This window comes from Carassius carassius, chromosome 5, assembly GCF_963082965.1.
Source record: "Carassius carassius chromosome 5, fCarCar2.1, whole genome shotgun sequence".
NCBI classification, from domain to species: domain Eukaryota; kingdom Metazoa; phylum Chordata; class Actinopteri; order Cypriniformes; family Cyprinidae; genus Carassius; species Carassius carassius.
Window position 1 is genome coordinate 34849722 of NC_081759.1, and position 26599 is coordinate 34876320.

General features: G+C 37.8%; 1 protein-coding gene across 14 annotated transcripts in view; it reads left to right on the forward strand.

The window, feature by feature from the left end:
- Positions 1 to 26599, forward strand: part of LOC132141408 (splicing regulator ARVCF-like) — a 116353-nt gene that overhangs the window by 30090 nt on the left and 59664 nt on the right. For 8 of the 14 annotated variants that reach the window (XM_059550880.1, XM_059550884.1, XM_059550882.1 and 5 more), the window contains 3 exons: positions 23185 to 23343; positions 23961 to 23981; positions 26313 to 26429. In XM_059550880.1, coding sequence (XP_059406863.1) covers positions 23185 to 23343; positions 23961 to 23981; positions 26313 to 26429 — 297 coding nt within the window. Of the gene's footprint in view, positions 1 to 19086; positions 19195 to 23184; positions 23344 to 23960; positions 23982 to 26312; positions 26430 to 26599 lie in introns of those variants that run through there. The other 6 variants (XM_059550885.1, XM_059550893.1, XM_059550894.1 and 3 more) reach the window with 3 other exon arrangements.

Genomic DNA, 26599 nt, shown 5'->3' on the forward strand with positions numbered 1-26599 from the left:
CATTAAGTAAAGATCATGTTCCATGAAAATGTTTTGTAAATTTCCTACCGTAAATGTATCAAAATCTTTATTTTTGATTTAATAATTTTTAAGATTTTCAAATAGTTGTATCTCGGCCAAATATTGTCCGATCCTAATAAACAATACATCAATGGAAAGCTTATTCATTCAGCTTTCAAGTTATGTAGAAATCTCTATTTTGAAAAAGAATGATTCATAAATATTTATAATATTACTTAATATTATGTTTATAATATATTTATTAAAAAAAGTTAGTGGAAACCTATGTATTATTGATTTATATACTATTTTAATAGTTTCTTTAACTTTTTTGGCACACAATGACTATATTGCAATGCTACATTTAACATAATTCTTCTTTAGTAAACTATCTGGTAAAAAGTCTGACTGGCTGGTAAATTTTGTGTTTATGTATGAGCTCAGGTTGTTTCTCAGGTTTGTACCAAAAATGTTTATTTACTGATCTGTACTATTAACCACCAAATCAGATCAACACAGTTAATTCTAGGTGTGTTGACGCTAGCTTATTTTCAGCTAAACTATTGCATGAGAACCCAGGCCTCTCTCTCAGTCACACACAGTGGCACCATCATGCCTTTCCCGTGCCTGTTTACTCAGCCCAGTGACTTGTTTGTTTGGTAATGTTTCTTTTCCTCTAGCTTGTTAGGTGGACCATCCTCCTGTAGTTCTCTGTTTGTATGGACACTGGCAAAAACAACGAAATAGTTTAGATTAGAATAATAGCGCCACAACAATCCTGTCAGTAAACATAGAGGGCAGAAGGGTGACGCTTAGAACCGGAGACTGTGTTTGTGTTTGTGCATGCGTGTGTGTCCTGGAGGATAACAGGTTATGACACAGGATTAGTGGGAATAGCCCCAGACTGCTATCTCAGATTGCATGGGTTTTCCGATATCTAGCTCTGGCGAATCTCTTCCTCTCTCATCACTGTCTGAACAACTGTTTATGTGCATGTAACAAAGAGAATAAGAGTGAGATGAGTGGGCATGGTGAAAGAGTATATATATGGGTAAAAATGCATTTGCAAAGCAGTATTTGTGTATGTGCACCCCCCCCCCCCCATTTTTATGAATAAAGGCTGTAATTGGCTGGTGGCCAGCCAGTGAGGCCATAGGAAAGAGAGAAAGGTGCATATGTGACACTTTTGCAGGGTCTGCCATGGCAACAGAACTGGATGAAGAGCCCTCTGCCCCTGGATCTCATGATTAATGACACTGGCCTGCTGGATGCTGGCGGACAACATTGTACCACTGTGTTTGCTTTTGTTTCATTAGTTCACTTTTTTCGGCCCGTCAACTGAAATACACAAACACATAACACAGTCTAGTCCAGCTTGGATGGTCATGGCAGTTCGCTAGAGAGCGTGATAGTGGATGTCAAAGTGATAGTGAAATCAATAATAGACCGGAATAGATTTTAGTTTTTTCAGCTGTGTAGAAATATTTTTACAACAGGGCTGCTGTTGAGAGACGATATGCTGCATGTAAACAGCTTTGACTAAGAAATCCTCTCATTCACACTGAAGCTGTTGTAACTGCCTCAGATTGATATACTAACTGTGCTCTGCCTTCTTTAGGAGACATTATCCCAGTGTTGGCTGCAAGGATCGATTAAGAGCTTCAATGCAAGTTCAATGCTCCCTCTCTCCCCCCTTACTGTCCCATTACTTCCTTCAGTTCACACTTGTCCTTATTAAGTCTTCAGGCTACATTGACAGTAATGTATAGACTGTTTTGTGCTCCACTGATAAGGTAAGAGGCCTTGAGGGGGAGGTCAGGTCCCTTAAATCCCGCCCCTACATCTGCAATATTGTGCTGTACTAAAGTGGACCACATGGCCTCTGGATGAGTTGTGATTTGTGCCACTTTCTGGTCTGTTGCATTTACAGTTTTCTTTAGGAGGTTTATCTAATGATATTCTCAAATGGGTAGGTTAGGTTTGGGGGTTGAGTATTGATCTTGAGCTCTTGGCAAAGGTCTTTACTGTTCCAGGACCAGTTTAAGCTATGTTCAGTTTTGTTAATTTTCATGAGAAAATAAATGGGGGAGATGGTATGTGCTCAGTGAATAAGTAGCTTGCTTGTTCTCCATCATGCCAGATTAGCAGTTTGGGGAGGGGTTGTGATTTCCTGGGTGTTTTTTTCTGGGTTTTGGAGATTCATGCACTACAGCATTTTATCAATGTTTTAATGTTACTGTGCAGACATATTCAGATTAATTCAGAATGCGTTTACATTCTGGGGTGCATTTCCCAAAAGCATTGATCTCTGTTGGTAACAATGGAACTTTTGGGGAATGCATCCCTGGTTAGCAAAAACACACAAGTAACTTGTTTAGAGAATGAAATATACATTTGGTAGTTATTAATTTATTTGAGTTTAGTTAATTTAAATTGTAAGATAATAAATATATATTTTTACAGGAACCCCCAGGAATCCACATTATATTATATTATATTATATTATATTATATTATATTATATTATATTATATTATATTATATTATATTATATTATATTATATTATATTATATTATATTATATTATATTATATTATATTATATTAATAAAGTGAGTGATGAATGCAGCAAACTTATGAGTGAACAACATCATCAGTTTAACATTAACACACCGTTAAACAGTCTTACTCAGCTCACTCCGGAGAGTTTCCATAAGTCACAGAAACAATAGAGCAAACAGGTTTAACAATAGAGCAGTTCAGATCTGCAGGGGGGAAGCTGTCATATGCTGTTAGCTGCATTTGCTCAGTATTGTTGCTCATGTCATCCATTTCTGCTGTAGATGTATGAGCGGTTTGTTCACACTGGGGTTCAGAAGGAACAATGGTACAAACCACAGCGTTGACACAAGGTTGTTTAATGAACCTTGACTAGATATGCACCACTGACCGATGTTGCCGGGATAACTGCCGCTCTCTTATTTGTTTGTTCAGCAGGCTTTTTCATTAGCCTTTTCATTACCATTGCTCATACTTACTCTAAATATTAAACTTCAGCTTGGGTTGTTGCTGTGAATAATAATAGACATAGGCATATAAAGACTTGGGGGTAGGGTCTTTTGATTTGGGGCCACCCAGAAGGGTCTAGGGAGAATCCCTTAGCATCATGATGGCGACTTTAACATGGACGAGCATCATAAATCTAGTACTGTTTAATTATTTTGTTTGGTCTTATCCCTTCTGCATTTCTTGTGTTAATGAGGTGTAACATCATGATTTGCTCTTGTTTGTAAGGGGCACGAAAGCTTTCATCTCTGCTTCCAGCTATGGATGAAGTATCACACGTAGAGATAACACTAAGGAACAACCTTAAGATGAAAGACAATCATTCTCCCACCAGGACAGAGAGACCCTTCCACCTAATCATATGAGGTTTGAGTTTCTCCTCTTGATTGTTTAGGACCTTCAAATGACAATATAGCCCTTTTGATCACATAGAGGTATGTTTTGTTTTTCTCTGCCTATTGTTTGTGGTCACCCACAGCAAGGCAAGCCAATCCAATCCACTTGCTTGGCCGTCCAAAATTAAAGGTTGAGAATGTGCCTTGTGTGTGTGTCTGGAGTCTATGTGGGGATAGAGAAGAGCTTGAGTAAGGATTTAGTGTGGATTTGTCAAGCAGAGAGTTCAAGAGGCAAACAGCAATATTTTTCTTCAAAATGCAGCGTGAGCAAGATTGAGGCCATGCTGAAGTTCTCAGAGTTTAAAAAAAAAGTACAGTTCACAGACCTTCACTTTTGCTGTCACGCTGTAGCACAGAAAGATTTAATCCAGTAAGACCACTCGGACACTGTTCCTACATCTGCTCTCCCTGCTTTAGGAGAGAGAGAGAGAGAGAGAGAGAGAGAGAGACCTAGGTGAGCCATATTGGTTAGCATTACCAAAGTGTTTAAGAGTATAATCCATTCTTCTCCTACACCTCCACCTCCTGCCTCAACAGAGCCCCATATTAAGCCTACTATTCTATTGGAGGCCATTTAGAGCTAATTTATGCCATAAACTCTGGTAACGGCAGTGCAGAGGGACAGTGTAAATGACCTCTTGTGCACGTCGTGGCCTGCATTAGTCTCGCTTGGCTTAGTTTCATGAGTCACAAGAGGTGCTTATCTCTTTCTTCATGTTCTTTTTTCAGTCAAACACACAGTAGGCTATATATTAGGGATTAATCATGATTAATTGCATCAATTCATTATATAATTTCTGTGTGTGTACTGTGTATATTTATTATGTACATATAAATACACACACATGCATGTATATTTAAGAAAAAGATAAGTTTTTATATTAAATATATTTATATATAATATTAATTATATGAATAGAGATATTTATACATGTAAATATTTTCAAACTATATGCTGTACACACACATACCGGGGAGCAACTGGGTGTTCAGTGCCTTGCTCAAGGGCACTCCAGCCATGGGTATTGAGGGTGGAAATGAGCACTGTTCATTTACTCCCTCCCACCTACAACTCCTGCCAGCACCAAGACTCGAACCGGCGACCTTCGGGCAACTAGTCCAAGTCTCTAACCATTAGGCCACAGCTGCCCCACTGTTGTCTGTTCCTGCATGGCTTTTTCTGAGAGCCTTTTCATCATCATGCTTTTGGTCCCTACTTCTGTGACAAAAGAGCACACTGTTCAGGTACATGCTATATATTGATTGAAAGTAGAAATCCATTTGAAGTATCTTGTTTAGAAATACGTATTAACATACAGGATTCATGTGTAATCATCACTGATACATAAAGGACGTATCATTCCTTTGATTCGGCTAAAGAGAGCGGAACCTCTTCAGGAGCAGCTAGAATAAATGAAAAGCTAATGAGAATGAATAATGGATGCAGTTGAAGAGGGCAGAGTAACGTGAGTACACCTCTACCACGGTACAGACAGCCCCAGCAGGCTTATGCTTTCCCAATGGAGGTCTGTGCTAAATGATTACCGCTGTCAGAAAGAGTCTTCTGATTGGTGCACCGTACTTGGCGCTTGGGAGATATGCATTACATTCTAATCTGAGGTTAATGGTTATTTTCTAGTATAATTATACTGACCCACCTGATGTACAGTCTTTGGCTAACAAATACATCAATCTGTTATGCCCATGTCACTGTAGTTCTGTTTGTTGATTTTTTTTTTTTTATTATAATCACGATCTATCAGTAATGTAAATCACAAAATGTATAATATATATAATTATAAGTAAATATTTAAATAAATATAAAATAATAAAAAAAGAAAGTATAATTTAATAAGTTACAAATAATACAAATAAATATATAAATTCTATATATATATATATATATATATATATATATGTATAAATTCAGGATTAAATTAGATAAAATCAGTTTTATCTAATAATTTTATTCCTTTATTTATTTTCCTGTTATATCATTTATCTATTTATTTATATTTCTTTATATTCATTTATGTATTTATGTTTAATTATCATACTTTGCAGATGGTGAAGTGTTATGCCATGCTAAACCTGCATATCTCTACCTCAGTGTGTGTGTGTGTTGGGGATCTCTAAATATGTAGACATTATGTGGTTTTACACTGGACCCACCACAGCATTGCTTTTTGCCTATTTTTTGGGCTGAATTGGGTCAGCAGCCCCTGTTCAGTTATTCTCTCTGATCTCCTCTATTCTGAGTATAGGATAACACACAATCTCCACTGCTAAGGTTCTAGCGTAAGACTATTTTTAGCATCTGTTATGGTGCACATATTTAAGCTGGGGATGATATAAGCTTTCAGAGAATCCAGTTTTTTTTTGTTTCTTGTCATGTTTCATGGATATAAAGTGCACCGAAGACAGTAGAGATATTACTGAAATTAAGTGTGAGGGGCTTTTATCTCCTTTAAACAATCGATTATTCAGTGATTAACAAATATTTTTCTTGGCAAATGCAGAATGCCCTTAGCTGTGAAAGCAATATGAAACACTTTTCCACCTGAGCTGCTTTTCATTATTGCATGTTAATGATTTGGAAAATACCAATTTTACTAACAGGATGTCGTATGTCAGACTCTGCAATGCTAAGAGACGTAAAATGAGGTTTGAATTGATTTTCCTGCGTGCGCCGTGTTGTACTATATGCAGGAGTATGGAAGCGCCTGTGATGGAGTCATAAATGAAGAATCCCGTTTCTGAAGGAGAGTGATGGCAGCTATTTATAGTGAAATCATATGGGGTGTTTTCCACTGCGTATGTTGTGCTAGTCTTACATTTGAATCGATTAAAATTCAGCCATCTGAAAAACAGATAATGGCTGCTCATCGTCCTCTTCTCCATTTGTCTGTCAGAGCTTATGGCTAAGATAAGGAGTTGCATTTGATTTCAGCATTGCTGCTAAACCTGGAGTGTTGAAATGATGAAGACAGGCTCACTGATGCAAGGCTCTTCCAGCAGCATCCCTCAAATAGATCTCACGGGTCAGATAGTGCTCCAGCAAAAGGACAGATCCCTTTCATGCTTTCTGAGCCTGAAGGTGAATCCAGACTCTATAACTCCTTCAGATTTTGGTTTGATGAATCCAGTTTTCTTTGATTTCTTATTGAAACAGAAAGCTGGGTGAGGCAATTAAAATTGTTTAGCCTTTTATTTAAAGCTTCCACTATGATAGAGAATCTGTCACATTAGTTGTTGTTGTGGCACCCATTAAAGCCTTATAGCAGCGGTTCCCAAACTTTTTTTTCTGTGCACCCCCTTCTATGTCCCAACCGGGTTGGTGCACCCCCAATCCACACTTAAAAAAAGAAACGCAACAAAGCTTTCTTTTATCGCCATAAAGAGTCATGTTTAATCATGCGCAAATAACCAGAACACGCATGACAATAAAAACATCAACAAAGTTTCAATATAATGCAACAAAGCTACGCACAAGCTTCCACTTTTAAGAGGACGAGTGACAGACACAGGCTCAGTAACAGAAAGCACGTAAAAAGAAACATTGCAGCCGCGTAAAAGAAACATTGCAGCAATAGGCTAGGCCTATTAAATGACCATGGAGCTAGCAGCAGCATCATCTCAACCCGCGGCCCGTCACGAATTCAAATGCGGCCCACCATGCTGAACACATTTAACAAACACAAGCGCCCACTTTGGCAGAATTCAATTCAAATAGTCATCAACAGCCATTAGTTTGGTCAAATTGAGCATCGAGCATCAGAATGGACAAATTTGTTTTTAAGGGAGAAAAAAACGAAATGTGGAAAATGGCAGCGAATGAACACAGAAAAAATAATAGTCACAGTATGAGTAGTGAGGGAGAGTGTTGGATTTTCGAGTTTGCCCCGCAACTTACTTGAAGAAGTTCAGGCAAATAGAAACACCATATACTACGTAGCAATCATCCTTAATTGATGAAATGTGGCAAAACATCTCTAAAATTATTAAATTCGAAAGTGCTTTCCATATTTGGATCAACATAGGCTACATTTGTGAACGCACATTTTCTGCAATGTCACGCGTCAAGTCATGCTCCCGTGCGCGTCTTACAGACTGCATCTTAAGCCTATGTTAAACTTTCCGCGTCCGCGGGGAGACCGTTATGGACCGCTAGGTAGGCGTGACGTAAACATCGTCATGGGAGAGTATGTGCGGATGCTCTGAGAGGACGAACGCGTGCCTCCGATTTTTATGACCGCGCGGACAGGTGCGCGTGGTCAGTAGGCTTCAAAAGCACAATTGCACATGTGGAGGCAGTATGAAGAAGCCCATTGCTACTCGAACCTGTGCAATCCGTCAATAAAAGAATGTAAAGACAACCAGATGTGCAATAATTCTGGGCAACTGTTTGTTCACATGTTTGTTGCAGAGCGGACCATCAGTGTGCGCTTTCGGAAGTATAAATGGAAGAAGTCTGCGTCCGCGCTGGCCGTGTCCGTGTCTGGATTGCTCATGCGGAAAGTATAACACAGACTTTACAATTGCAACTTCATTGTGCTGTTACTCCTTTCGAGCTGAATCTCACATAAGCTCCCGACAGCATCAGGTGTTTTATTTATATGGGGAGTAGAATTATTTATTTATTTAAATGAATGTAATCGATTAGATATCATAATAGTTATGCTATAATATTATAAATCAGGTTGGTTTGCATTGGTGATGTAATATGTAAATGATATGCGTGGGGCCCACGAGACTTGCACTTGGACCATAGTGCGGCCGGTGGAAAAAAAGGTTGAGAACCACTATAACACAACGGTTATGGAAATTAGAACGACAGTACATTGAATTAAATTGCAATGAATGAAGAGAATAAGCTCCGAAATAGATAAAATTAATAAAAACGAGGATCAATCTGAAACTTTTCAAGTGTGAAAATTAAATTAGCCTACACACGATCCACAACATAATTAAGTTGCAAAGAGCATAGGCTCAAACATAAAATAAAATAAAAGAGGATGCATCTGGAACTTTTTGAGTGCAGCGCAAAAGTCGCTCAGCCTGCAGCGAGAGAGAGATTTCCTCAAGATTTTTTCTTCGCTCATTTTCTTTCTCTATTCTCTTCGTCTCTGTTGCCTCCAAATCCTCACTCTCTCTTGGCCTCTCTCCTCCTGACTAACAAGTTTATCATAAGATGTCCCACTTGACAGTTTCCCTGATTTCAGCCAGTTAAGCATATTTATAATATATATTATGGAATAAATTAAACGAGTTGGCACGCATATAGCCTAGCCTGCAGTACATAAAAGAACTGTGCGTAGAAGACAGCATCTGTCTTCTACGTTTCCTTCGAAAACTAATAAATTATCGTTTTTTTATTTAAAATAAAAGCGATTACAAAGGAAATGTTTACTGTTCATGTGTTTTATTGTATGGAAAAATCCCACTTAAAAAAACAGACCGCCATTAAATTTTCCCTCTCGCGCACCCCCTGGTGGCAGCTCGCTTACCAAACTTTGGGAATCCCTGCCTTGTATAGATTAGTATAGTATTAGTATAGATTGGATCTGACGATATGAATAATGTAGCTAAAGAAGTATTAAGGAGGATAACCCTGTTTAGAGACCAGAACAATTTTAATATAGGACTAGTTCCTGACAGATGAACTAGTAGTTTTACTTTACCCGAATTGCTCAGAATCAGTTCCCATGTGTTATTTCAGTGCACTTTAAAAACCTTCTTTATGTAAACAAATCAGCCCTAGAGCACAAGGCAACTACCTTTTTCATAGTTTAGTCCATTTCTGTGCCATTGATGTATGTTTAACCGAAAATAGGAAGCCTTTCCTTTGTCTCCTAGAGACAGGTACTCCAGTCACTTGGCTTGGCATTTCAAGCCCTTTCAGACCGTAAAGAGGCAAGCACCTTGTAGCCATATGGAGCAGAAGCACCACTGAAGAGCCTCTTAATCTTCTCAACATGGATTTAACTTGAGGGCCTTGTTTTCAGACACAAAATAGGAGTCCAGTGTGGCTTTCTGCATAGCTGTTGATGCTGTGCTTCTTCAGTAAATGGAGGCAGGGGAAAGGGAAGAGAGTGGAAAAATTGGTTCTGGCTGTCCTTAACCAATGAGATGAGAGTGTAGAGATATTCCTCCCTTGCGTATGAGCGGGATTAAGACCAGCTACTGTATTGAGTTGCCTTTACAGAAGTGATTTGAGCGCTGCCAATAGATCAAAGCCGTCTTTATCCTAGACTAAACAGACCTTCCCAGACCTAATAGCATTTTCCTGGCTTGTTTGTAGGGTTTGCCAACATTATTTATGTTGTGACAGCTCATTCTGCACCTAATGCCTTGCTGTCAATACAGTTGCATTCCAGGGTTGCTGTTGATGTGATTGTGTTCTCCAACGCAGTTCTTTGATTATTTTTTAACGGCCTTTTATCAGGGCGCTCTTAGTGATTCTCAAACAGTATTGCTTTCAGTATCTTTTATTGCATGCTCGGTCAGTCATCGTCCTGCCCCCCCCATTTAATCCCCGTTAGAGAGAAGGCTTTCTGAGAGAACCTTGACAGAATATTGGATTTATTCAATTTGATATCAATATGAAGTCTTTTGGTTTTTATTGCACCGTGTAGTTCTAGTTTCATCTTACAAAGCTCACAGATATTGTTTTTTGTTCTGCTAGAACAAACTTTGGCAGATCTCATTGGCACATCTCCTATGCCTGTCGACTGCAGATGGCCAAGGGTTATGAAAGTTCCATTATCCATCTATATCATAACAAAGCACTGTTGTCTTTTCTCTATATAATATCTGTCCATGATCTAAGTGAGTCCGAAATTTTATGGCATTGGATTTTGGCAGCGCTTCATGTCCGTGACCATCCCACTGAGTCGCCTGAAGCTTTTGGGAACATTCCAACGATTAAGGCTCCTTCAGTAAACATTAATACTCCTGTCACTCTTAAATGCAGCCGCTGTGTTTGGACAAACATATTTTGAGTGTCTCATTTTAGAGCCATGAAGACTGATAAACTTCAATCTCTGGCTTGAGTTGTTTCCTCAGGATCCTAGCCAATAATTTGCTGTATATTAAATGTTCGCCATGGTGGAAGAGTTCAGGTAAGCTGCAGATCTACTGAGAATTTGGTAGATTCTCAGACTGATAAACATATCAGTGTCTGAGAGGCTAGAAAAACAAACAGAGTCTTGTGTGCTCTATCCCATCTCATTTAGCTGTATTGGCTGGTTTATGCTTGCCAGCTAGCCGCACGCAATCCGCATACTTTAAACTTTAGAATTTAAAGTTTTTCTTAAAGACACAGTGGGCCAGTTGCGTAAACATAGCCACTATGTTAAGATTGTGTCTAAAGAAATAGTTTGGCCAACTAGCAGTTAGCCAAGAGGTAATCAGTATTACTTATCTGACTCAAAATGGGCCAATCTGTCTTTTTGTAACAGACTTTAAGAAGTTATGACTAGTCTTTCAAAAAACTAAATAGATGACTAACTTTTTAAGAATAATCTAAGCAGTTTATGCAACCAGCCAGCGTCATAAATAATTTTAAAAAGGAAAATATTAAGATTTTTTTTTGCATGTTTATTTTGAATATGTTCAACATGCACTATTTTGTCAAATGATTTAAAAGATGTAATCCTTTAATAACTTTTCAATATAACATTTTGTACACTAGTATTTTTAAGTTGTTTTTAGTTTAACATGCAAAGAGATGAAAAATATTTAGATAAGAATAAAATATTTTTAAACTCATTTATTTAATTCATTCATTTTATTAAAAAATTATTTTATTAAATAAATATGTTTTACCATTAGAGTTTTTTTAATTCACAAAGATCATTGTAAATTCGTAGTCATAAAATATTGAGTTGAGATTGGTAGAGATAGGCTGATGTAGAGATAGGCTGATGTGGTTCTTGTATGCAGCTTTTTACAGTATGTTCTAGAAAACTCAGGGACCTGCATGAACTGCACCGTAGCATTGGTGGTTTCAGCTCAGGCAAGCACCACAAAGTTTCTTTGAAAAAGTATAAATCAAGTTATTTTTGTAATTTCGTTTAGTGCTTTTAGTGGCACAGAAATAACATACTTCACCTTTAATAAGTGCTACTCAGATCTGCCAGACCAACCTTAACCTGTGTTACCCAAGCAGTCCACAGCTCCTGTGTTGCTATGGTTCTGTTACTATGACAGAGAAGTGTCTTTACATGGCTGCTGGGCTGTGTGAGAGTCTTGTTTTTAAATGTGTCTAAGGTGTACAGAAGGACAGATGTTTGCAGAATGCTGGCACAGATTAAGTGGCCGACTGTGCCACTCAAGATGTAACATTAACATAATCATGTCAGTGTCAGAGCAATGAGAGGGGACGGACAGGACGCACCCCACATGTCGCTGTCTGTCTCAGAGCAGGTGGATCTTTATGAGAAATCAAATTAGTTTTGCAGAGCTCCCCACCCACAATCCCCACACATATGGCGCATATATAAACACTGCTGATGTGACTTAAAGGGATAGTTCACCCAAAAATTAACATTTTTCATAATTTACTCACCCTTATATTGTTCCAAACCTGTATGAGTTTCTTTCTTATGATGAGCATAAAATAAGATATTTTATAGAATGCTGGTAATCAAACAGTTGATGCTACCCATATTATTTCTTTCCCTACTATGAATGTCAATGGGGACCAACAACTGTTTGGTTCTTCAAAATATCTTCTTTTGTTTAACATAAAAAAGAAGAGGGTGAGTAAATGATGACAATTTTCATTTTTGAGTTAACTATTGCTTTAACTACCCAGCGTGGCCCCACATGATGTGGCTCTTCTCTATTACTTCACACTTGGGCCTTTCATGTCTGTGCTGACAAATAGATTTTAAGTTTGTGAGTTCACTTTCACTACCCTGAAGAGAAAATAATAGCGTGAGAAAAATAAAACAACAGGAAATGAGCTTGTATGGTCAAAGAGTAACTATTTGCATGTTTCGCTGTAGGAGGTTTTTTTTTTTTTTGAATGAGGCTGCTTAACTGTAAGACATGGTAAGACAAGTTCTGTGTCTCACACTAGTGTGCAAGTTATAGGAACCTTCTTGACTTTGACCTCTTCAGTCTCTCATTTATATAATCCTTTCTGAATTCTGAATGTCGTATGTGTTCAGACCAGACAAAAGTTTCAAGAAGGTCAGAATTGTGTAGGCTGTACATTTCAAAGAAAATTAGAGAGAACCTCAGAGCTGATTTGCACATAGATTGGATTGGCGTCTTTAATTTGGACACCGGCCCATTCAGGTTAAAGCGATAGTTCAGCCAAAAATGAAAAAGTCTGTAATCATTTACACATCCTCAGGTTATTTCAAAACTGTATGATCTTTCATATGAATTATAATTTTAATAAGATGCCTGTATATACATTATATACAGGTATTTCATTTTAAAAAGAATGTCTTTATGAGATCACACTTACTGTTTTTCGAATAATATAAATGAGTATTCATGCATTAAATTAAAAATATAGATTATATATTATTTGAAGAAGGGGTCCCTCGCAACAAGATCATATTTATGGGTTCTTGGCATCAAAAAATTAAAAGCCCTTAATCTGCATAATTGATACGCTAATGTTCAAAAGATAGGGATCAGTAAGATTTGTGTAAATTCAATTAATTTAAATTTTACCCAGAAAGAATGCATTAAAGTGATCAAAAGTGACAGTAAAAGGCTATTACATTTGCAGAAAGTAGGTTTAAAAAATCTTTCCGTTTCTGTAAGAAAATTCAGCTTTAAAATTGACAATTATTTTAAAATGTAGTATTTTAATAACGCAGTTTCTACTGGATTTTTGATCGAATACAGTCTTGTTGAGCATACACCTTCTTTCAGAACTAGTAAATATTATAATATTTATGCCTGTATTTGTATCTATTGCATTTAATACCACAGTTTTACTTAGTGTGGAACAGTGATGTAGCAGCCCTTTAATTCTGCCAAAACATGTTGCAGATCCACCAGCCTGCTCTTACTTCATTCACTATTTAAAAACGACATGTCAGACGGATGTATTACTTATGACTAAACTCTACAAACAACAATCTGAATTAGTCATCACATTTCAGAACGAACATAGACATACTTATCTAGCTGTATCTCATCAAAGCTGTTCAAATGTTTGTTGTGACTATTCTATAGTGAGTCATTTTGTTTATAATTTACACTCTCATTACAATCAGATTTACTTGACTTCCTCTTCAACAGGGGTGGAGCTGAATTCCAGGCAGTTAGGACAGGAAAGCTTTGAGAGCTCTTTAGCATTTCCTTCCTGGACTGATACAATGCTCCAGTGCTTACAATGCTTATCAATGTTGAAAACAGTTCTGCTTAAGATTTTTGTATTCTTTGCTGTAGTATTCTTTGATGAATAAAGTGAAAGAACAGCATTAATTTGAAATAAAAAATTTTTTGGTAACAATATAAAGTCTTTACTGTCACTTTGCTTTCACTGTGAGCAATGCATATTTGCTGAATAATAATAAAAAAAAATTACCAAAAAAAAAAAAAATAATTCTAGCTGATCATACTTGGTGTAAGCATAGTATTTCAGCTTATTCAATTTTGGCTGAGTGTGTGGCATTTTATTGCATGATTTGTGATTGATTTATTTATTTTCTTTCTTTTTTCTTTTTTTTTGTGCTACAGCTTTGAAAGCTCAGATTTGGTAATTTATGAAAAGAAGAATCAGATGTTGGACGTCTTATTGTTACTTGGCTCATGAATGGAGAGGTGTTGAAGTAAAACTATGGTTTTGGCAGCTGTAAGTTTGAACTGTTGGGTCAACACTTCCAGGATTTCATCTGTAATTAGATGAAGCATGCTGGATATCTCTGGACATGACACATGGATTTATGCACAGATACACTCCCAGAAACAAGCAATCTTTCTCAGTACTGCCCCTTCCTTCCTGCATTAATGAGGGTTTGTATCAGGCCGGCTGTGGGCAGCTGTGATATCTCTTGGAGAGCTGCTTAACCCTAAGGTTGTGGGTTCGAGTCTCGGGCCAGCAATACCATGACTGCTCCCCGGGCGCCGCAGCATAAATGGCTGCCCACTGCTCCGGGTGTGTGTTCACTGCTGTGTGTGTGCACTTTGGATGGGTTAAATGCAGAGCACGAATTTTGAGTATGGGTCACCATACTTGGCCGTAGGTCACATCACTTTGATCTTATTGGAACATCAGATAATGAATGTTCTGACCCTAAAAATAATTCAGATCAGTTGCTTGTGCAGCGAGTTTATTAAAGATAACATATTATGCAGACAGCATATTATGTGTAGAATATTAAGTCTTAATTAACAGTAATTCAATTATCAAATTAAATACAAAATAAAAATTAGTAATTCAATCGATTAAATAAATTTATTATTAAATAAAACATTTTTTTTCTGTAGGTTTATTTATTGATATTTGTTCACACTATGGCTAAATGAGAAGTAGCTCCATGAGATATTAAGAGATGGCACAACAATACCAGCATAACTGGTCCGTCTCACCTCAGCTGCATTTATAGATTTGTTTTTGTTTTTACAAACATGATTGATGCCTCAGTCTCTCTAGCACATTTCCAGAAATATTTGGTTGTCGTTCTGTAACTTCTGTGAGCTGCGGCTGAAATGATCATTTATTCAGTGATACTTTCATAGAGACCATGTTTTACAGGTCACGGTTTGTGCAACACTCGACTGATTGTTATAAAAGCAAGTCACACACAATAATGCCCTTTGTTTTTGCGTAATGAAAGAACGCTCTTTCTCCATAGCCGAGTAGAGGGAATGAATTAGCTTCGCTTTAGCTATTGGTTTATTATCCACAAGCTCTTTTGTTGTGTGCCATTAATCTATGATTAGAAATCTAAACAGGCAATTAGGAGGCAATATTCCAGAAATCAAAATCCAATCTGCCACTAATCAAACACACCTTCCTAGTGGGCCGCTGAAATTGAATGGCAGTGGGCTGGAATACATTAGAACTAATGATGCCCCAGTATAACTCTATCTTTTTTATTCTCTTTTTCTCTGTGCGTATCTCTTTATATCTTGCCTCATTCCTTTCAGCCTGTCTCTTCACTTTCTATTCTCTGGACACTATATTACCCACTGTGTTTTGTACATGTGCATGAGTTTATGGACAAACACAAAGATGGTCAAAAATGGAATACGGTAAGACTAGTTTATTTATTGGGAAAGACTTATTCAGCAAGGATGCATAAAATTTATCAAAAAGTGACAAATCAGCATCTTAGAGTCATGTGACACTAAAGAGTGCTCAAACATTTTGTAATATATTATTAAAATAGAAAATGAATTTTAAATTGTAATATTTCACATTATTATACTGGATTTTGATAACGTAATACATTTAAATCAGTATATATTAATATATGTATTCATTACAGTTTTTGAAACAGTTTGTTTTACATAAAGAGCAAGTTACAGTACATTGACTTTTAAGTCATTTACTTCAATTTATTTCAAATAATCATTGTTTGACACACGTTGGTTTGCTGAAAGAGACAAATATCTTGTATCATAATATACAAGCAACAAGCCGTGGAGTTTTTCTCCTCCTCTGCCTCCAAAGCCCCAAGGATCAGATCCAGTTTCTTCATGTAGCTTGTGCTTTTAGGGCTCATATGGATCCTGAGAGAATATTGCTTACAGATGGGCCTTTCACTTGAGGTATGAATAGCCACATCTCGGTGGCTCAGACAGGACCGAGTGGGTTTCTAATGGATCGTCCGGCCGCTCCTCGATTTCACAGCACTGTCTCAGTGACGCCGTAACGTGCAGATGGTTGATCAAGCTCCCAGACATCTTTTCTGAATGCTCCAGACGTGCACTGCATGCATACACTGAACAGCACTGCAACACATTAGTCAATGGGCCATGAAATGCCAGTCACTTTTAGCATTTGTGAAGTATAGTTCAGGTGCTGAGAGGCCCTTGACATGGGTAAGTAATGTTTTAGCTTTGAGATGGATGACTATAAGACCAGTACACATAGCTGCAGTATTTGTTATAAATCTGCGTATGTGATGCATAAGGCTTCATAAATTTAGAACTGTGAAGAATATAACCACCTTAAACAGGTCAAGGCAGAGCAGGATAGATTGCATTGAGCCCGGAGCTCTGTGTGTATGCATCTCTCAAGTCACTGGATATATTACACAGCCTTTATCTGACTGCACAATACAAGCTGTGCTGTTAATCAAAGGTTTCCATGACAGCATGTCCTTCCTTTTCCTGAAGCATGTTTTAGAGAGGCAGCTTGCTCACTGGTGGGACTTTACGCAGCCGCTCACTCGCGCACACACACGCAATCATAAAGTCTATCGCTGATTTAATCACTTCTGAATGGCTGCGCATTAGGACGAGATAAGGATGTGATAGACAGAAAGTGTGAACTGAGCAATCACTCATCCCAGTCTGTTAAAGTGTCCATGACGGCCCACCGCCGCTATCCAGCCCTCCGTCTGACTGTGTTTCAGAGGCTGGCTGGTCCCCAGGCCTGATATTTGATCTGTTAACAGCTGGACCTTCAGTGGTAGAAGCAGCAAACAGGACAGCGGGAGCAAGTGTAGTGACAGGAGGAAGTCAAACACATGTCTTTCCTGCCCTGCACATGGCCACAGCCCGGAGACCCCACATGAACTAATCTCTTGGCGAAGGCTCCCAGCGCCTCTCCCTAGAGAAACCACATTGCTGACTGGCAGCCAGAAGTATCATACAAAAACACTGTTTGCATTGCGTGCTGTTGTTGATGTACATTCACATTGGCTCTTGCCCTCTGAAACCCTTTATAGCAATAGCCTGAAGTTGGTTGACAGCAGTGACACTGTGCACTGTCCATTACCTTCCCCCAAAAAAGCTACTACAAGGCCGTTGCTCCTCCTGTAGTCTGATGTAATGCAAAATGGTACCCCTCTTGGACGGCAAAGTGATTCTGTCAGTTAAAATATTAACTATATATTAATATAAATATATAATTAAATATTATTTTATTTTAAATTATTTGTTTTATTTAGTTTATTGGTTGGTTTTGAAATGTAAATATAAATTATTTTATTTTATTTTTAACCTTTGATTGAAGTGTAATGTTTTGATTATATGTTTTAGTTAGTTTATTGGTTGGTTTAGAAATGTAAATATAAATTATTATTTTATTTAATTTTTACCCTTTGATTGTAGTGTAATGTTTTGATTATCTGTTTTGAAAATGTTGCATTGTATATTTTTTAATAGGTTTTACTTATAGCAAACATCTGTGTTTGTTTTGGTATTATTTAAAAGTTTTAGTTTTCTTGTTTTGGGGATTGTCCTTTTTTTGTCACTGCTTCTCTCTTATTCTATTTACCAAGTTTTATAGGCAAACAGAAGTAATATATGCTCTGGCTGTGTTGTCAGGGTTGCATTCCAGAAAGGGAGCACTGACCGCAAGCTGAATTATATGAGTGAAAGTGTGAGAGTGCGGGCGACTGTGTGCTTTTTCAAGCCTCGCTGTAAAGCCACGCTGTGCCAGAAATCTTTCAGAAGGGTGTAACTTGGATATGTGACTAATTCTTTCCAGATGTTTAAAATTACCATCGCTAAAATATTTTTCATCTAGCAAGTCTGGTGGGGGGTTAATGGAATCACGTAGATTGTGTATTTTTGTTCATTATGCAAACAAAGCTTGAAAACCTGTGCCATACAAAAAGTTGTGCTTCGCCAAGTAAATACAAATTTTTTTCAAAGAGGGTCTGCTTTGAGGTTCTTCACCATTTTTTTGTCATCCAGACCTGGGAATCTGGAATAAAAGAACAAAAGGTGTGGCCAAGTGAGAGAGAGAGAATGGCTTTCCAAAGCTGTTGTTAGAGAAATGGCTGTGGCCGAAGTGTGAGGAATGTCTAAAATGAGGCCCCCATATTCAGAACTGATGAGAGGATGGAGATTTGGCACTGGATCACTCAGGAGGACAAAGAGATTAGCAGAGCCATAACAGCCCACTAGCTTCTCTACCTCGCCTTTTCTCTTTCATCCCTCGTCCTTCCATCCCTTTTTTAGTCAAGCTTATCTGCCAGCCGTCGTCTCTGAGTGCTTTTGACCATCCGTTACTTGAGGCTGTCTGTGGAATGCCATAGCCCGACCCCTCTTCCCCTCCTCCTGCATCATTCCGCCCCATTGGGATGCATTTATCCGTTGGCTCAGGCCTGGCTGAAGCAGAGCTGCTCCTGAGCGGGCCGCACTCAGACTCAAGGCTTCAGCAGCTTTCGCTCACTTATTGTGTCCCCTCCGATCAATTACCCTCCTCCATTTAACTTCCGCTCCGTCATCTGGAGGAGATCTGTGTGCCGCCTTTTCAGTTATTTGTTTTTTAAATTGTCTGATTTATTTGCTCAATTTTCCACAAGTGCAGCGCAGTGAAATGAAAGCCAGTTCCTGCTCGCTGTCGCATCCTGGCATGGCAGGTGTGACTCTCGGTCATGAAGATGGATGGGGAAAAGTTGATGGGAAACTGGTGTGAACCAAGGTTATACAAACGCTTTTGGCAGAGAGATTAATTGTGTAAGATCTTACAGATGATTGCTGTCGTGAGGTCTGAAATCCTGTTAGCCAGAGCGTGATGCATTACTGACTGTGAGGCTGTGGCCCAGGTGATGCATGGCAACTATAATGAACAAAGTGGAGGTGAGAAAACTAATCTTCTCTGTATCTTTCTGACCTTCTCCGAAGGGATATTTAGTTAGTTGATGGTGTCTCGCACATTGTGCATAGTTTCATTAATTATGAAACTATTAATGAATCGAAACAAAATTTGTGACGTTTTTTTATTCAGTGGGATGCTAGCTTACTACTTAATGGATACTGTGCAGGGTACACTGTGTATACACTTTTTTTTCTTTTTTTAAATAGTTGGTTAAACATTAGAGAAACAGGGAAAGATTCATTGAAGAAAAACAAATCTAAAGGCAGCGATGCACTGTACAATTTTTTGCCTGATGTGTCAGACGAGTCTGCTCAGATTTCGCGGAAAATTGTGTAGTGTATGATGGGCACATAGTATGATTTCAGAACAGAACCCCCAACAGAACCACCAAACCAAACTTTATGCTAAGTGGCTATCATTTTTAGGACACTGGTCCTGACAGAAGTACAGTTTTTGTAAAAAAAAATTATTTTAATATGTGCATCTAGAAAAATTGCATAGTGTACTCAACAGGCATAATAAATACTGCAGCTGTATTAAGAGTAGTATGAGATTCTAATCTCCAATCCTAATTCTCACTCTTTATATCTCTAGATTATGCATCAAAGGTAAAAAAAAAAAAATTACACCCTTACAGAAATTGGAAAGGCATTGGTTAGTTGTTGTATTTGAGGTGTGGAGAACACAAATGCTGCAGACGGGTGGTCTTTTTATCCAGTGTGGATCAGGGACAGGCCTGATTGCAGACTAAATCAGCTATTCAGAAGCTTTTTAATTGCCAATCGTTTTTCTAATTTGGCTATCTGCTCTCTTTGCTCCGGCCCATGTTATCTTCTTCAGCTCTGTCTCAATTTGCCATTGTGGAAGACTGATGTTTATCTCACACACCTCCGCGTCACTCCTAGCCAGAAAAAAAAGATGAAATTAAAACCCACCTGGTATTTCTTTTGCGTAAGAAACCATGCTGTGCAATTACCAAACCCTCAATTATGTGCAGCTTCGACACAAGAGGTTTTGAAACCTGATATAACGCTCATGAAAAGGGCCTCTGTATTTTTTCCTGTGCAGAAACCCAAAGTGAACTGGGGTCTTGCTTTTTCTATAGCATGTTTCCTTAACAAAGTCCTTGTTAACAATCGGTCTTTGGCATGTTGCTAAGGAACACCCGATTCTCCCACAGCTTTAAATCTGTTCTCAATGCTTAGAGACTCGTTATTATGCGTTTACTACATGCATAACTACCATAAGAAGGAAGTGTAAAGAAACCTGTGATTAATGTATTAGACATGCTTCAGATGTTTATAATTATTGTCAGTCTACTGTTTTTCTCCAGAAGAAAGGAATTATAAGTGTTCCTTTCTCGCTAAAAATAGAACGCATTAAAAAGAGGCTCATTTTCTAAAGCCCGTTGGGTTGCCCAGAAACTCCTCTCTCAGTTATGCAATACACGCTATGCAAGCACTCACACAAAAACACACAAATGCAATGGTGGGTTCAGGAGTTCACCTGTGTAGTTGTCATGGAGGCAAAGCTGCTATCTGTGGCAGCAGATTTCCCCCATGCGGTGCGGATCATCCGTGATAAAGACGCTACTGAATGATGCTCAGTTTGGTGTCAAAATCCCCAGCCTGCCTTTTTGGCCTATATCTCTGTCCCCTGACTGAGGAGACATTTTATGGGTTTTTGCCCTATCATTTAAGGGGAATTTTCACTGGAAAAGCAAACATCATGGATGGCTGCATGGTGAACATTAAACTTTTACATCCTGAAAGGTATTGATGTAATGGTCAGCTGTCTATTTTTATACTGTAAATAAACTAGACCTGGCTCCAAGTCTCTTAGAGATTTCATTTTTGCTTTTGTATATTTCTATAAGGGTTCCTGTTTGGGTAGGTGGCAGTACTGTGCTGATCATAAGGTTCAAATGTAAGGAACTTTTATAGTAGTAAAGAAAAGCCTATCAGTGCTTTAAAGGATTTCTAAGAGATTGCCAGTTAATGGTAAATAATAAATAAGCAATCAGTATGTGGATCTTGTTTTTCAGCAAGAATATCTGAATGTCCTTAAAACAAGGTCGTCTTACTTTAGAAGCAAGATTGCGTATGAGAGACTTAATTTCAAATAATATATCTTGAAGTATCGCAAAGTATTTTCACTCTTAATTGCCTTAAACTCTGTTCTTCTGCACTTCTGAACTCTGTAGCTCCTTCAAAGTGATCATTGGCCTCTCTGAAGCTGCTCCCAAGGGTATCCCCTTCCTTCGAACAGACAGTTTTGTGGGACGACCTTTTCTAGACAGTGCCCGGAGGTTTGATGTAGCCTCTGTATCGTGATAATTTAACCAATAATGTCCCCAGAGAGATATTTTCTGTGCTCTTTTCTTTATTTTTTTAATGTTTATCTTCAACAATTTTGGAATTTGTTCTCATAGCTTTTTCTGAAAAAAGAAAAGAAAAGTATCCCTTAATGTTAATATTAATGATTTACAGATGACTGACAATTCCAAGAATATTGTTAAGAATTCATGAGTTTCAAAGATATCACTGAGAACTATATTTCAGTGTTTGTAATTGCGTACAAAGAAAAGATTAACACTATATTTTGCTCCTTCAGGCTGACAATAAATTGCAATGAACTGCAACCAACGTATGTGTGGAACCGAGACCCAGCTTCGATTCTTATTAACATAATGTCATTAGAAACAGATACTTTCAGTCTTCATTTGTCATGTTATGCCGTGATTTCCATATAAAAATCCATGCTGAAAAGAGGCATATTTATGTGCTTTCACAGGGGTGCTAATAGGCTCTTTAAAAGTCTCTCATTACTTTCTCATATTGAATTCTGCTCAAGTCTGCTTCTGGGCTGTCAGAAAGTTAATCAAAGCTTTGTTTCTGTGCGGTACGCCTGCCTAATCCATGTGGCACTCAGCTATTAGGAGTGAGCCACTTCAGTTGAGATGGTTTTTTTATTCTCATCAATCATCAGTTTCAATCGATTCATGTACTGACAGTCCTGTCTTAGGCCAATTAATGGAACAATTAAAATGTAATCACTCCAGAAGGAAGAAAAGTTTCTTTTGACTTCAGTTTCTCTTAGAAGAATATAGTTCTGAGGTTGGACAAGCAGCCGCTCGAACTGCCAGTGCAGAGAAATGATACTGACACATGAAAGGCTAGAAGTCAATGATTAGCAAGACAGGCTATGGATCAATTTGGCCAGGCGCAGACTTTGAAGCCTTCCGCTATGCTAATCAATGAAAAACTGCCTGCTCGTTAATGCATTCAAAGATGGATGGAAGACAAATGGCTACCTCTGGCATCATCCCTCAACGGCCCTCCTGTGGCCTCTGCCAACACACACACAAGTTCTCCCCAGACTGATTGTAGTGTTTGCTGTTGTTTCTTTCTGTTTCATTTGTAGTGTTTCTACAGTTGCTTCAACCACCTTTGCTTCATAATTTCATTAACAAGCGCGCTATAGCTTCAGGAAGCATTTAATCTTTGATTATTTGTATGTTGGTTTTTACCATTTTGCCTGATGACATGACGTCTCAAGAGCTTCATTTATTCTTCAACCGACATATTGAACCCTCTTATGCATAAACTTTGCTTTCACTTTGAGATGGACATCTCTGAAATGTGTGTCATATTGATTTGGTTCAGCGAGTTGATTCTGGAACAAATGTTGCTACTGTCAGACTGATTCATCATTAACTCCGAAATTCATGAGTATTCTTCAATGATTCATTAAAAAAAGACCGCTTCTTAGCACATTCACTATACAGCATTCACTATACTATGGTGCCTGCTCAAGTCATTCCTTTGCTATGTGCACTCTTATGAGTAGAAAGGATTAAAATATTCCCTCATCTATTATTAAAAGCTATAAAAAGGTTTTCCTGAACACCCAGCTAATCCCACAGCTGTGACCTCTGACCTTGAACCACCACCCTCTGCTTTGTCCCACAGGAGCAGAGCCCCAGTAACCAGACATCACTGGCCATGATGCAGGAGCCCCAGGAGGTTGTGGAGGAGACTGTAACCATAGAGGAAGACCCTGGCACACCCACCTCTCATGTTTCTGTGGTTACTTCAGATGATGGGACTACACGCCGCACAGAGACTAAGGTACTCCTGCTTACATCTGCTACATTTTCATATGTCTTTTGTTTGACTTATGACATTATTAGATATGCAAATGCACAAGAGTGCTCATTCAGGCTCACAGCATCTCATGCTGATGTTCTTTAATGAGGTACTACAAAGAAATTGAAATTGAGATGAGCTGTTTTATATTTACCTAAAGGCTTAAGAAATAGGCTTAATATCAGATGTTACTGAATATATTCATGCATTGCATAACATTTTAATTATAGAGGGGGATGTTTCTATGTGGTTTACAGTAGTCAGAGGGTTCTAGAACAAGCTGGTGTTTAATTTCACCCAATCAGCTCTTTAGTGATCAGACAGAGGGATTAACATGGCAGACTAGTGCCTCTTTACCAGTAACAAGGCTTAGCTGTATTGAACCTGAGAGAGATTGCAAAAACATACAACAAAATTAGTGAAAAAGTAAAAAGTACAGCTAAAAAGTAAAAAACAAGACATAAAAATGTTGCTCCTAATATTCTAAAGAGAAACATTGTCAGTAATAGTAATAGCTCTGTTTAGATCGATTCATGTTGTAGTTTTGTAAGCCACGTGGTCTTGATTTGCCTTTGCTTTTGTTTTGTTGTTTGTAAAAGGACAATGTGACTAATATGAAGGTGAGTTAAACTCTTTCCCTCACATACGCTTTCTCACACACCTCTTGTCAGTCACCATTATTTGTGCCCATTGAAGCTCAGCAATGCACAGCATCTCAGCGCTAGTGTGAAATCACTGCATAAAGCTGCATAACCCCCTTTACAGCTGCAGTCCTGCTCATGACTTTACATACCCCTTGCAGATTCTGCTAAATGTTTATCATTTATAAATAAATAAAAAATTGAGAATTCATACAAATTGCATTTAAACAAAAATACTGCCCTGATGATCGTGACAGTGATGATAACATAAACAGACAGCTGTTTTGCCATATTGTAAGACAGGAGTGCTGACAGCTTCTCGTTGCTATGGAAACTAAATTTTGAATTGTGTGAACGCAGAACCTTTGTTTGGAATACATGTGGTTCTAAACAGAGATGCAATTTGATTGCAGAGTTGAAGGTACATATAAACATTGCATTTTTTAATTTGAATTGAGGAAAAACATATGTGACCCTCTGTGAAATCCCGGCTAAAGTCTCAAAATCGGATTATGAGAAAACAAGCATCAAAGTTTGATTTCAACCATTCATTTCACTATGATTTCAACCTTACTCAGTCAATAATAAAGATATCAAGGTTACATTTTCACAGAATGTTCTTTACCTTATGAAAGATGATTTTATGTAGAAAACAGCCTGGGTAAAATACAGAATATATATATATATAATTATTTAAAAAAAAAAAGTTTCACAACCTGGTTCTGTCAGCCTGTCATTTTCATTGTTTTTTTTTTTTTTTTTTTTTTTTTTTGTAATAACACTTAAAACTAGTATGAAATTAGCAAAAAAAAATTTATCTCAAAAATCTTTTGTATCAGCACAAAAATTTTTCCACATAATATCACAACTTGACCTTTGGTGAAACTAGACTTTTCTTTGGTTATATATGCCAGATTTCTCCAATAATTTAGCCTTCCATCGCCTTCTTACAAATGACTGCAAGTTTGTATTTAAATCTACCTCGTAAATACCTTGTATTTAAGTCCCCACCCTATTGTTTTTTTTCACCAATGTATTTCACAATTTAGAAGAAAAGATCTGTCATTACTTTGATTACATTACAGCTATAAATATGTTTCTGAGGCTGTACCAAAAAAAAAAAAAAAAAACTCACTTTTTTTTCAAAACATCTTACACATTCTGCAAAGGCGTGTAAATTTATGAGAAAGGGATTATGTAAAGTGTACATACATACCAAATCAGTGTGCACATGAAAACAAGCAGCTGTATGCATGCACAACTATTAGCATTAACTAATGTTCACATAGAAACAGCTCTGTCCTACAGTGTAACACAACTGAAAGTTGATGCAAAGTGGGAGGAAGTGAAGGGTAAAGTATGGTCTTACTGCTGCACTGTTTCTCACCATTACACCACTCACACACTGCCAAACCTGTGAAACGCACTAAGGAATAACATCACAGAGTGTGAGGGGCATGTGTGTACAGATTTGTAGGTCCTTTTGTCACATGTTGTTGTATTTGGGCTGATATTGGGGTTGCGGAGACAAGCTTATAGTCACGTAAATACATCAATTCCAGCTGCAGAGCTCTGGATGTGAAGGATAAAAGCTATGCATTCTGTTTCACTCTGGATGTATTTAAAGTACCTTTACATTCCCTGTCAGCATCAATGTACTTCCTAAAGAAACGGCACCATTTCATTACATCTAATGATCTTGATCAAATTCAGTTGAGCTGTAGAGATAACCAAGAAAATATTTCAGCTGCACTGCTTATTTACTGATAGAAATTGAATTTTATGAAAAACAGATATTGATGAATTAATTTACTTCAATCAGTCACTACAAAGGTTACTTAAAACTGTGTCTAATAAAATTAGTAGCCAAATAAATGTACAGTTTTGATAATTTCTTTAGTTGAAAAGTTAAACAGCTTATGTGTAGAAGCCTTGGATGTTTCTTTCTCTGCTTCTGTGTTTTCTCCTCTTGAAAACCGTCCAGCTTTCTCCTGCTATTATATTATTTCAATTAAAATTTTCTATTAAATCCTGGAATTACTCTTTTGTGAGGGACAAAATGAGACAATAAAAATATTTTTTCTGTCTCAAAGGCATTCTTATGTTTTCTTGCTTAGCCAGATAATTCACATCAAAAATTAATTCTCTGGCCCAGTTTGTGTTTTGGAGTGTTCTGGACTTATTAACAAGGCTTCAAGGGAAAATTTCTTTAACTGTTTCCCTTTCATTTTTGTTATAAGACTTGACGTTTCCATATCGCTGTATACTTTTCTAAATCATGCCTCCTGAAATAACATACTTTCACTGTAGGTGACCAAGGTGGTTAAAACCATCACACGCCGAACCTTCCAGCCAGTGATCCTGACACAGTCCAAACCATCTACTCCCGCACCTCCATCTTCACCAACACCATCAGAAACAAAACCTGTAAAGAGTGCTTCTGGTTGCTGTGTCTCTGCCTCCTATCTTTCATTTCACTAAGTGTGTCTGTAACTCACAGCTGGTGTGGCAGCGGTCTGTAAAACTAAATTCCAGGGAGATCATAAAACCTATATAGAACTGTAAAATCTGTCCATGACGCCTGCATGCACCTTTTA